Source organism: Pagrus major, chromosome 17, assembly GCF_040436345.1.
Source record: "Pagrus major chromosome 17, Pma_NU_1.0".
Classification (NCBI taxonomy): domain Eukaryota; kingdom Metazoa; phylum Chordata; class Actinopteri; order Spariformes; family Sparidae; genus Pagrus; species Pagrus major.
The window spans coordinates 12,735,070-12,748,839 of record NC_133231.1 but is presented as its reverse complement, the minus strand read 5'-3'; the positions used below and the strand labels follow the sequence as shown (position 1 = coordinate 12,748,839).

General features: G+C 38.7%; 1 protein-coding gene across 1 annotated transcript in view; it reads left to right on the top strand.

Annotated features, from left to right (window-relative positions):
• Positions 1-12,790, top strand: part of cdkal1 (CDK5 regulatory subunit associated protein 1-like 1) — a 239,293-nt gene extending 226,503 nt beyond the window's left edge. The window contains exon 15 of the mRNA XM_073485828.1: positions 10,948-12,790. Coding sequence (XP_073341929.1) covers positions 10,948-11,109 — 162 coding nt within the window. The 3' untranslated portion in view covers positions 11,110-12,790. The remainder of the gene's footprint in view (positions 1-10,947) is intronic.
• Positions 12,791-13,770: the final 980 nt, after the last annotated feature.

The window sequence follows — 13,770 nt, the reverse complement described above, 5'->3', positions numbered from 1 at the left end:
AAGCCAAAGTAATCACCATGACATTGTCATTGGCCACCATAACGCTTTCTACTGTAGGCCTACTGTATTTACTGGTACGTTTGTGACGTCGAGTGTGATACACCAGAAAAACAAATAAAAAGACAAACTCGTCTACTGGAAATTGGAAAGGAGTCAGTTGCCTTATTTTAGCGAGTTTACTCAAGTTTAAAAAACCCAAATATACCAGTGCATCTCAAAAAATTTGAATATCATGGAAAAGTTTTCCATAATTTACTTCAAAAAGTGAAACTTTCATATATTCTAGATTCATTACACATAATGAATTTCTTTGTTTTAATTTTGATGATTATGGCTTGTAGCTCATGAAAATCAAAAATATAGAATATTAGAATATTACATAAGACCAATCAAAAAAAGGATTTATAATACAGAAATGTCGACCATCTGAAAAGTATGTTAATTTATGCACTCAATACTTGGTCGGGGAACAAATTATTAATTGTTATATATTATTATTTATATAAGTGATAGCGGCCTTCAGCTCATCTGTAGTACCATGGTCAGCAAACCAGTTAGTAGTCCTGCTGAAAAAGGAAATCAGCATCTTCATACAGTATGGAGATGCTGATTTCCTTTTCCAGCAGGACTTTGCACCTGCCCACAGTGCCAAAACTACTAGTAACTGGTTTGCTGAACTTGGTATTATATATTATATATATATTATATACTGTGCTTGATTGGCCAGCCAAATCGCATGACCTGAACCCCATAGAGAATCTTAAGGTATTGTTAAGAGAAAGATGAGAGACACCAGACCAAACAATACAGACACGCTCAAGGCCACTATCAAAGCAACCTGGGCTTCCATAACACCTCAGCAGTGCCACAGGCTGATCGCCTCCATGCCACGCCATATTGATGCAGTAATTTGTTCAAAAGGAGCCCCGACTAAGTATTGAGGGCACAAATGAACATACTTTTTTTGATTGGTCTTATGCAATATTCTCATATTTTGAGATACTGGATTTTTGATTTTCATGAAGCTTAATCGTCAAAATAAAAATAAAAAAGGCCTCAGCAGAAATATTTAACTTATGTGTAATTAATCTAGAATATATCAAGTTTGACTTTATGAATTAAATTACGTAAATGTCCACAATATTCAAATGTTTTTAGAGGCACCTGTATGTGCTAATTTTGGTATAAAAATAGTATTTTGGTGTCTCAGCCTCTCCCAAATCCACAAAGCATGCAGATCAGATGAATTTAAGACTTCAAATATTTACTAGGTGTGAATGTGTTTTTTCTCTGGTCACCCTGTAGCTACCTGTCTAGTGTTTCCCTGCATTTCTGTTGCATGGTGATCCTTGCCACTTGACAATAATCCTGAAAAGGAATAAGGAAGTATGGGGGATGCATCATTACCTGCAGTAGCACACTTTTCATTTCTACTCTTTTATTCTCAGTTTGTGACATCTTTTATCTCCTGTCTATCCCCTCATTTTTGTTTAGCTTTTTGTAACTCTTTTGTTTGTTTTTCAGCGTATTTTTTCCTGTCTCTTTCAATTTTTCATACCTTAGTTCCCCCTCATTCCTTTGTGCAATGTGACACACTCATTAAAAGGCCCTGGTGTTTCGCCATTTCATTCCATGAAACAAGACCAAGGTTTTAGAGAGAGACAGAAATTAGCTTTTATTGACATGGATGACATCTCTTCCTCTGTTCTCTCTTAGTCTTTCTCTCTCCCTCTGTCTCACTGCCTGTCAGCCCTTCATTTACAGAAACAGCACTTTCCGCAGGAAGGTAAGGACAGTAATGAGTCTTTTAGTGGGACACAATAGCGGAGAAAGCACTCAACAGCATGGCGAAGGAAAGAAAAAGAGAAAGTATCTTCAGCAGTCCTCATCCTCAGATGAAATTAAATGATAGGAGGGGGTGTGTGTGAGAGAGAGTCCAAAAAAAAATGAAGCAAGAATGAAAGAGAGAGAGCGAGGTAGACTGAGAGATCACGAGACTGAAAAAGCAGCTTGAGTGCCATCCAATAATCAGCTCTTTTCACAGCATACTTTCTCAAGGAGACCGAGAGAATAGGAGGGAGAGAAGAAAACGGCTCAGCTCCTTCCACAAGACAGCAAATTGACAGTCCGTATGAAAGACAGAATAGAAAGAGGAGAGAGCCAGGAGAGATATAGAAATGGAGGAATACGAGTTGTGAACAGTGTCCCTCCATGACCACAAATTGACAGAATAACAAAAAATGGAGGTGAATGGACAAATCCCTACTGGAGTATTATATCTACAGGCCTTTCTCTTTCCTTTTCTCTGGGGCTGGTATTCTTGGTTTTCCCATCCTTCCTTCTGTCTTTCTGTCTTTTTATTTATATCGAAGTTTCTTTGTATCTCTATTTGTTGGTTTGTTTCTTTCTTGTGTTTTTCTTTCTATTTGATCCTGTTTCATCATTTCTCTCAACACCCTTCATCCTTTTACCTCCTGCTTATCTATCATCCTCAATTATATTTTAATCAGTTTATCCATCCATCGGGGGTGTGTGTGTATTTTACTTGTTTGATGTGAATGAATGGCAAGACAGAAATATAAAAACACACACTGTGTAGATGTGGTCAATTCATAATTGTATCTTTATATACTTAGGACAGGCTGAGTGGGTGGGATTACTGGTACTTTGCATCATGATGCTTACAGTACATGGATACAACACCGACCCACACTAACAGACACTACAGGTTCAGTGGTACAACAAAGCTCACACACACACACACACATATCCTAGTGAGCACACATTTATGATGCACAGTCCCCCCCGGTGTGACTGGCAGACTCCTGCTAGCCGCAGGCCATATGAGACACTGGCTGTACACACATAATCATCATGTAGACAAAACACACCAGCTCAACACAATCATACACACACACACACACACACACAGGCATTACACTTGAACAAAAATCTGTGTTCTGTGCTCCGTGTTGACATGCAACTGTTAAGGATTGTTGCTTTGATGTTGCGTTATGCACACGTTGTCATCTGTATTGTCAGGGAAATAATAGAAATCAAAGATTAGGCTGTCTTTTCTGGTTAGGATACAGTTAATCCTCTCATATCTATTTTTAAACTTTTTATTTAAGATGTCAAAAGGTTTTGCTTGGCCTTTGCATGACATTGTTTACTCTGGTAGCAAATAATTTATTTTGCCTTTAAAACAGCAGGCATAGCTATTTTAAGGATTTCATTTAGCATGTCAAATTGTATTACATGGCCTGCGCTTTGTGTTTACTTGAAGAACCAAAGTCACAGTAACAAAGGAGAAAATGTTAAGCCATCAAACTATCAGTGCCGTCTATTTTCAGTACTCTTACCTAATAGGTCAAATGGCATTAGGCAGCCTCATCCTGTTTTGTTTATTTAAAATGTCAGAGGGTTTTAAATGCCCCTTGCTCCATGTTTGCTGCTGAACCACAGATGGAAGATGTAAATAACAAAGCACTTAGCCAACAACAGTTCCGGTAAAAAGTTTAGTTATTGAGTAATCGTGTTTTTAGTTATCTTCTCCCATGTTACAGTAAAAATAGACTTTCCTCAGTAAGGGCCTTGTAAACACACTCCTCTGAGCAAAGTTCTACAACAGATGAATCACCATGGCCTTGCGTTTTATTCTGAACTTTATTATCCTCTTAAGCTCAACATGCTGTCTCATCAGAATTACAGCTGCACTTTTGTATGAGTAGTTAATTCTTGTTATTGGAGTAGTATTTAGTTGTGAGAGAAGACAACCAATGCCAAACAAATCAGAGCTCTTGTGTAAGAGTTCATGCAAAAACATAAAGAAATAAAAATATGTTCAGATTGAAATGGCCTTTTTTCAAGTAATCTGTGCTGGCCGAAAGTGACTAGTTCCTTAAGCATTTACCCCATTCAGTATGGTCCTGTTAAAAGTTATCTTTTAAAATTATGATATGTAACATTTCTGCATTAAAATGTCTAGAAATAATAGACCTTTCTTATATATTGTGTTAAGTTGTGTACTTACATCCCCCCAAATGTTTCCAACAATGTTTAAACCCAGAGAAATCTGAAAGTTTACTCAAGGTAAAATTGCGTTTTGTTTAGTTGCTTGTCGCTATAACTTCCAGGAAAACGTCAGATGATATGTCAGAGAGTGAGGGAGGTAGTTGGCAAACATGACTAAACAGAACATGAATAAAACCCTAATACATTACCTCATCTGTGAACATTTCTGCCTGAGTTACGTGTTACGTTAAAGAGATTATCCTCACCAATGTTGTGTAACACTGAAGAAAGCAACTCCCATGACCCTACACTAATGTTTTTTTTTTTTAATTTGTTTTGATTAAAAGACCCCTAGCAGCGGAAATGATATAGTCTGTGTTCAACATGACACATGACAAGAGGAGCCTGGCTGATCTGTGTCACTTGCATTATTCTGAGGGGTTAGCATCCTTTCCCTTATGCTATTTTGGTAAGCAACTATGTAGACATGTAAAGAATAGGATCAGAGACAATATGTTATTTGGGTTATTTATTAGGCATTCAGGTTATTATTGGGTATTAGGTTCAGGAAAACACCTTGCTACTTTATCAACAGAGATACATTACCTGAAATGACTCCCAACACACGTTGGTAAAGTGCTTGAAGCAACACGTTAGTTAGTGTAGTGGTGCATTATTATTATCAAATTAAATCTGAAAAATGTTCTTGGTTGGGTCTAAAGACAACATTCAGCCGCTTCCCATCTTTGCTCGCAGTCAAAGCTACAATACGACTTAGGTAACATGAGTCTTTCTGTTCACACACATAGTGTTGTTCTGTATTTAGTTACTGTAACTCTAAGCCTAACTGTGCGGAAAATAACTTGATGCATCCTTGTGTTAATGAGTGTAAAGGAAACTTGATCATGTCTCTGTGAATCAGGTGTTAAGACAAGCAGTATACACTGTAGTATACACAATTAGTGCATCAAGTCCAAGATCTAGATTTAGTGCCTGTGTGTGTGAAAGATTTCTGTTAATCAGGCTGATGCCTATAGGAAGTATCTGTCTATCAACTGGATGGTGCTGCTGGTTTGTTAATGCTCTGGTACGTTTCCCAGATGGCAGCAGAGAAAGCAGTAAGTGAGCAGAGTGACGAGTGTCTTTAATGATGTTTTGGGTTCGTCTTATGCAGCATGAGCATTCAATGGTAATGCTAAATTGTTTTTAAAAAGGGGGTCTGTCCCAGTGATTTTGTATGCCACTATCATGGACTATCTATAATCCTGCCAGGATTTCCTTATAGTGATAGAAGTTGGTTCAGGCTTTAGTGTCCATAACAAATCTTTTGAAATTGATCAGCAAGTACAGTCTGCAGAGAATGCAGCTCTCTAATGGTATTGCATGCCAATTAAAAGTCAAATATACACACTGTTCTTGCTTTTAACACTATTGCCCTGAGAACCTCATCACAGCCAGATGAGCTGACACATGATATTAAAAAAACATATTTTTGGCTATTTTCAATGTTGGCCTCGGTTTGTGCTACATAACTGCTTGGCTTGTCCCTTCTGACTACTGACCTGAGGCAACAGTGAAATCCAGGAAGCAATGAAATACCACAAGAACACCATATTGAATAACTGTAGCAAACAGTCGCCTTCCCCACAGAAGATATTTCTCAGGTAGATAGAACTGATGATATTGATTTCCATTCCCATGGTCTGCAGACACTAGTGGATTCACTGTTGTGTTTATTGCTATCTGTTGGCTTAGCTATAATTTTGCACTTTGTATTGCATAGTGTGAGAAAATAGATCATCAGGTCATTCTTTTGTTTTAAAAAATAAAACATAAGACAAAAAATAATGATTAACATTTTCATCTGTTATTTGCTGCGATATACACGTGTGCCTATGTAAATGTATGTTGTGTGTGTCTGTCACTGTGTGTGAGTCAACCTGCACATACATGTACGTCCAGTAAACGTGAATGCACACACATGCGGCATGAAGAAGAAACAAGTCATGTCAAAGTATAACCTGACAATATGTTTGGATTAGGGTGTTGTGAGTGTGCAAAGTGACGAGAAATGTACCTCCACACCCCAAACATTGCTGTGTCCGAGGGTTTTACAGTTAGAGGAAATTTGAGATGACAGATAAGAAAGAGGAATGAAAGAAGAGAAGTTCCCCATTGAGCGTCTCCTTTTTTCGTTGTCTTTTTTGTGGCTGTAGCCTCTATCTATCTTTTTATTAACCGATGTGGATCGCTCAGTGAAAGAGTCCCAACAGACATTTATTTATATCAGTAATATTGTGTTCCGTTCCTCTTTCCAGCTGTAAATACAGCTGCAGCTCATTGTGCTTGTCACTGTGGCTTTGTCAAATCACCCGTGACTAAGGAACCTGTTACATTATCTGTCTACTCACACTCACGCACACGCACAAACCACTTCGCTGGTCTCTGTGTGTCTAGAGTGACACTGACAGCTGGTGAGGATCATGTGTGAAATGTGACCACTGTGTATTGTGCTTTCTGGCTCTCGTGATGTTTTGTGTGTGTCACTGTGTGTGTCTTTGTGTGAATCTATCGGTGTGTTGGTGGAGGCTGCACCAGGCAGTTTTTTAAAAAAAAACAAAAAAAACAGTGCATGTGTGGATTTGGAGGAAGAGTTTTTATAACTCGAGATATTTGAGAGTCCTAAGGAAAACCTTGAGGGAAAAGTATCTAGTTGTGCTAGCCAGCCCGATACCCCTGGTGTAGTGTTAGATGATTTTAAAGTAGGATTATTTTGCTCTGTTCTACTGCTGTGAGCAGAGACACTGACATTATCCACCACAGGCCTACACGTACTCACACACACACTCACTGACAAATGCCACCGCTCTCACTCTTTGTTTCTCACAGACATATGCACGCAGCATGCAGCTAGCAGGTGGTGAGCTATCATTGAAAGCCACATCTCTCGTCTTTTCCTGCCCCCTTTCTTCCTCTTCTTCCTTTCCTCATTTCTACTCAGTTTTTCCACTTCTCTCCAGCCCTCCCCTCTTTCCCACTGTGCTGACATGCACCTACTGGCACTTGGATTTTCACTTATCCTCCCAACTAGTAATAGATTTTCGACTGTACTATTCAGCCTCTCTCCTGGCACCCTGTTGTTAAAAGACACCTGCAGAGAGACAGAAAAATAGATGGATAGAGAAGGAGGCCGTATACTCGGCCTGTCAGCGACGAGAAAAATAATGGTTTTGGTTTCATCAGTCCTTTGCTTTGAGTCTGCTTCTGCTTTCAACTCAGTTTCCATTAGATATTCATCTTGGTCCTTTTCTTCCTGAAGAAAGCAGGAAATGAAATGCAATTAAGTCCATTTTATTGAAGTCTTTCTGTTTACGGGCAGCCTTTCGCATTCAGCCATTCCTGTTTACAAAAAGTTATGAATGATGTAAAACCAACGTTTGTCCCTTTTTTGTCTCACTGTCTGTTCCTTTAACCTTTAATGAATAAGCCAGTGTGTTAAACCTGCTAATAGGCAGACAGTGTAACCTCATTGTATAGTACTTTTTAAATACACTATTACTGATGAGATTGGATTAGTGATTTGAACCCATAACAGAAGTAGCTGTATTCGTTATGATCACATGTACTTGTACAGTTAAGAGGCTCAGTGTCAAGTAGCATGTGCACTATGACGGGGACTTGACATGGCTACCAGAGGACACCCTGGTGAAAAGCACCCTTATTGTTTTTCAAGTATCAAACAGCAACAAAACAGCAGATCAGTTTCGCCATCAGGGAGTGATGATCCTAACATCAAGCAAATGTGGATCTACCAGCCAGACCTCTGTTACTGGTTACCTCTCCACCTATTGTCTGAAGTTACTGTAAGTGACTTATGGATGTGTCACGTAGGCGTTGTCGGTCATAGTATCCATCCTCCATTGTGCACTGTAACAGAGGAAACCATTCAGCGACATCAGTGAGGAGAGGAGTGGGTGGCAAGGTAGCATTCACAAGCATCAGAGAGGACAGGGGAGCGGGAGTAATGTGGAGGATAGAGCGGCAGAGGACGGACGCTATGCAGCTGCTCATGCACACAGCCATGTGCATGCAACACGTGTAGGCGTGCACTGACTCTCAGTTACGTACAAGTACACACCGTACATGCAGGCAGGTGTTTGCACACACAAAATCTGTCATTCTTTTACACTTAGTTTAAAGGGCAATGGTGTAGTTTGTATGCATTCAAATTTCTTTACATATCATTAGTATATCTCAGAGTTTTTCTGGATTTTCTGCTCATATAGGAAGTTTTTAACTAAATCAGAGAGCAACCTTATAGATAGCATGCATGGTATACAGAATTTCTGAAGTTGGCCAAGCATCCTACTGATTGACAATGAAAGAAAAGTGGAAAGAGCCCTTACTGAGAATCCATAGAGAGGAGGAATAAAGTCACGTGAGACAGAGGGACGTCGAACAAGACATGATGGATAGTTGAGAGTGAGGTTGAAAATGAAGAAAGGCAGAGAGAGTGAGAGTCGATCTAACTATGGTAAATATCAAAGCCAAACCTCTTACAGCTATCCCTAGTGAACTTGATTAAAGGTTATTCTGGAAAGCCACGGATCAATCGCTCAATATCACCCTGCATAATCTACCGTCTTGGTGATAAGGCATTTTACCAACTGTCATGCAGGAGGAGACATACAGGAACTACCACAAGGTCATCCAGATCGATTTCCACTCCACCTACAGGTATTGACAAGTCTTGGTGCTCCTATCCAGTTTGTTTAATGCTCAAATTAAAAGAGTCACATCTTGAGCTGCAAATCACTTGAAATCACACCTCAGGTCTCCGCACTCAGATGTTAAGGTAAAACTAAATAAATGTGTAATCAAACAGAATAATGATCAATGAGGGAGGGTGGAGGCCAGGGAGAAATCGGGCTGGTTATCAGTATTCGGTGTTAACAACTGAATTATATTAACACCATCAACGACTGAAAAATGGCAGCTTATTTTTGATGTTGCGCTCATCACAGCTGCTTTTAGTGGTGGTTCAGTAAGCAGCATCATGTAAATTGTTTAAATTGGCATGTTTGACTATTGGTGAGATGCCAAACATACATAACAAAATTCAGCCCAAAGCGGTCTTTACTTTACGTGCACACCTTAACTCTGACTGGATTCTATGTTGCTGTAAGAAGTAGTTGAATGTGAAGTTAAACTTGATAGATAATAATTTTTCCAAATATGACCATATGGGTTTTTACCACAGTTTGCAACGCACAGCCTCTTGCCATTTTATGGTCAGTTCTGTGCGCTACCTAGCCAACATTTTGCAGGGCTGGAATGGATAGATGCATATACAAAGGAAAAGTCCACATTTCTGGTTGAAAAAAGAAACGCATCTATTTTTAAAACATGGTGGCAGATTTGGATATCAGCACGTTCTTGGATATGCACAAATACCTGGTGACCTTTTTGAAAAGGTGATTGAACAAATGAAAGAGGGAGGCTGTGTTCACTAATCAGACTTTACACGGCTGCATTTAAATGGCAATATTAATGAAATACTCATTCATTAGCCATGTGCACAGTTTAGGACTATTGCCCTTTTCCGAATAAGGATACAAATGAAATGTTTTGTGCACGTTAACTTAGTAAAGCAGAGAAACTTGAAAATGATGTGCTACTGAAAGATTAACGTAAACACAATCACTATCACAGTCTTGCTTTGGATGTGCTATCATTGGAAGCTAACTCTTATGTTCTTAAGCCTCTCCAAGCTTCCCTATGTAACTACATTACAGTGCACCTTCATCAACATCAGCTTGATTCAATAGACAGCACTCTGTAATAATTGGATCACTACAAAACTGCATTAACTGCTATGCACAGAGATAATGGCATCATAATTGAAATGCACTCATTTGCATAAGCAAATGACTGGTTTTATGAAGGCTTTCATCCACAAAATATCGAAATAATCAGTGGATTTAGAATTCTGTTTATTGTGGTGTCTTTAATTCCCAAATGAAAGTGAGGGGAGAGACAGAAGGTGTGACGACCAGAGAGGGATGGGAAAGTGGGGCTAATGATAAAGCCCTGTTATTCCCCTTTGCTCTTCTAAATGAAAGTATATATGGCTCCTAATATCAAGAGGCATCAATAGATGTATTTCTAAATGTACATAAATGATCAGCAGCAATGATCCATGAAGGGTAGTTATGTACCCACATGCATGAATGGCTATTTTATTAGGAATCAGGGGTGAGTAACTTCTGATTTGGCTGATCGATGTGGCAAAAAGAAAATCCACGTATTTTTCAGAACCTGGTCCTCCTCTTATTCCCCTTCCTGGCCCTCTGACAGCTTATCTTTTTTCCCTGCTCCGCTCTTCTCAGCATTCCTCTTTCCCATCTCTCACTGTCACATCCTTTCAGTGGTGGATGTCTTTTTAATGGTCCAGCACATTAAGACTAAACAGAACTCTCAGATTACAGACATTTGATGCGTTGGATCACTGACCACTGTGCTGTCAAGCATCGCTGTTTGATTTGTGACTGTGGCCAGCTGATTTAATCTAAAGATGAGCCCCTAATTGTGAGTTATGAACATGACTTATGATTTTAGTGTGAGTGTGTTGGTGAGTGAGTAAAACACAGCCATGTCTGTGTGTTTGCACGCATTGGAGGGATATTAAAAAATCTAATTTTTGAAGTATTTAGTTGTCTTGTGTGAGAGAGAAAGAGAGGGCTAGGAGGGAGGCACAACTCAAAAGCAGGTTCAGTCTGAGATTGCAAAGTTGCTCCTCTTCTACACCATCCTCTTCTGTGGTGTCCTATGGTGGTCTTTACACTGTGAGGATGATAATGAATAAAGGACACATCAAAAGTCTGTACCGCTCCTAATCTCACTCTGATTCTTTCTGTCTGTTCCCCTCCACAGGAACAGAAGGCCAATGGCATTCACGGTCCTACGTCCGTGCCTTCTTCATCTCTTTTGTTCATCGGCTCTTACAGTCTGGACAGGGAAGGACTGAAGAAGCTGGGAATCGGCCTTGCTCTGGCAGCAGCCATCTTGGCCTTCATCGTAGAGAAACTGTACTGATGGAGCAGCTGCAAGATATAAGAAGAAAGGAGAGGACGGGGACATAATAGGAGCCCAAACAATGTGTTTGAAGCAGCTGAATACAGCGATAAACTGTCTCCTTGGATACATACTCCACATGCTCTCATTCAATTTTAAATGAACCCAAAGACAAAGTCAGTGACACCTACGCAGTCGAGGATTATTTGAATGATCTGTGAGACTTCTGTTTTTTAGTACAGTTAGATTTTTACTTTTTAATTAAAGGCCATAGTTTAACACCTAGCCGTCATATTTAATTTTTTTGATTTCACTGCTTGTGTCAGTCTATGAAGTAGGAATAACCATATGAGCAATGACAGGTCAGCAGTCTTTACATGCCTTAGAGAGCTCTTTTTATACAATTCACTTGAATACAAATTACACCCCTGTTATCTTTTTAAGTATAATCTATTTCAAGTGCATATTCAGTTTAAGAGATGAACATTTTCTTAAGGAAACAATTCTATGCTCTATGTCTTGTTCACTGATGGCTACAGCTGGACATTTTCCATTATCTGGTAAATAATTGTTTTAAGTCATGTTCATGTTGCTGTTTCAGATAAATTACGCACAACTCAAGTAGTTGAGCACATTCTCTTCATTTGTACCAGAACAAAGTCTGAGGATGATGAAACTCACTTTTCAGCTAGTTACAGAGTGATTCTCAGGTGTAAATGAGTTACCCAACATATTTTTCAGAGGTCCTGAGCTGGTAGATTTCCAAATGTTGTGTGTTGCCCATCCTCCTTTCGAAGGATTGAATTGTGCTTACTTTACAGTATGTGTTATTTTTTTCTGGGAAGAGGAGTAATGATGTGTATAAAGGTTACAAATTACCTCTGACTGAAGATAATTTTTAACCTTAATTTTGAAGTATTTATTTTTGAAAAGAGATGACAATATATTTTAAGATGTTCGCAACAAACATCTCTGAAGTTGTTTTAACGTGTTATTCTTTCCTCAAAGTGGGTGTTCAGAACGTTTTTTTGTTTCATTTTATGTTTTTTGTCTCATAAGTCAAAGTCAAGTGGAATTAATCTGTGATGTATGTCTTACCTGATTAGTTATAACTGGGTACTGGTCAAGACATTATTTTGTCCTACAGAACCCCCACGCACCCAATGTGATTTATTTTATTTGAATGTGATGACCTGCTCTGGTGCCAAGGGTTGTTTCACATTTCCCTACTTACCTGTAGTGTTGTCTAACTGATATCAACCTCAGAGAATTCTGCTGTCACTCCAGTACCACGAGGTGAATGGAGCTCCATTTTCATTTTTATGACTTAAGTTGAAATGTCCCACTAAAAAATGTTCCTAGGGAAAGCTGGATTATTCAAAGCACCACAAAACAAATTCATGTTGTTTTGGGATGACAGCAGAAATCTGAGTTAGATATGTCAAATCATGGGCAAGTACAACCAAACCAGCATTGTGAGACATTACTAGAGGTAAATTAGAAATGTTTTTTTTATTTTTCTGTAAATGAGGTGAACTGATCCTGCAGTACAACTGCTCTGTTGATATGTGGACTACTGCTGGTGTGAGTCATTATTGAGACAGACTACATGTTGTTGTTTTTTTTCTTCTTTATACACATTGTCCCAACCATCTAAAACAGTTTAATAAAGGAAAAAATAAATTTGTCATGATTGAAATGAGTCAATTGTGTGTGTGGGCTGATTAAAGGTCAAACATAGTGGTATGTGATGTTGTATTGCTGGTGGTGTTCCTAAAATATTATGTCGCTCCAAGACCATCATTGCAACTTGCGAATTAGTGCCAAAGTTCATGTTCAAAGCAAGCTGTCATGGCTGAATTGGTTAAGTACAGGATTTTTTACTTAAGAGACTGGGTTTTCTATCCTGTGTGGAACATATTACATGATTGACTTACCATTTTCCATTTATTTTCAGTTTTCTGGCAATGTTTGGTTAGGCTTAGGTAACACAAATGTTTGGTTAAGCTCAGGCAACAAAAATACTTGGTAAGGGTTAAGGCAACAAAAATACTTGGTTAGGTTAAGGCAACAAAAATACTTGGTTAGGGTTAAGGCAACAACAATACTTTGTTGGGTTTAGGCAATAAAAATACTTGGTTAGGTTTAGGAAAACATGTTTTGGGCTAGGCTTTGGCAACAAAGATACTTCTTTAGATTTAGGCCACAAAAAATGCTATGTTAGGTTTAGGCAACAAAAATACTTGGTTAGCCTGAGGCAATAAAAATTACTTTGTTACCAGATTTATACAGCCAGATCCAGATATATAACATATATATACATAGTGATAGTGTTGGTGTTGCCTAAACCTAACAAAGTATTTTTGTTGTTGTTTTATATCTATATCTATATATATATATATATATATGTGTGTGTGTGTGTGTGTGTGTAATTATATGGATTTTGAACAGTAATATACGTAGCAGCAAACAACTTTATGCTATGTAAAGGTAAGGTATAAGTTTAAGTGTGTTGAAATCCAAGATTCTTGTTCTTTCTTTTGATACCTGGGCTGGCCGTGTGTGCATGTTACTGCATGTGAGCGGTTGTGAAGAAAGAAAGTTGATTGCGGAGTCTCATTCCCAGGTCATCAGATACCGACAGTTTGGATTGGTGATGCTTCTTGAGACACTTTAAGCATC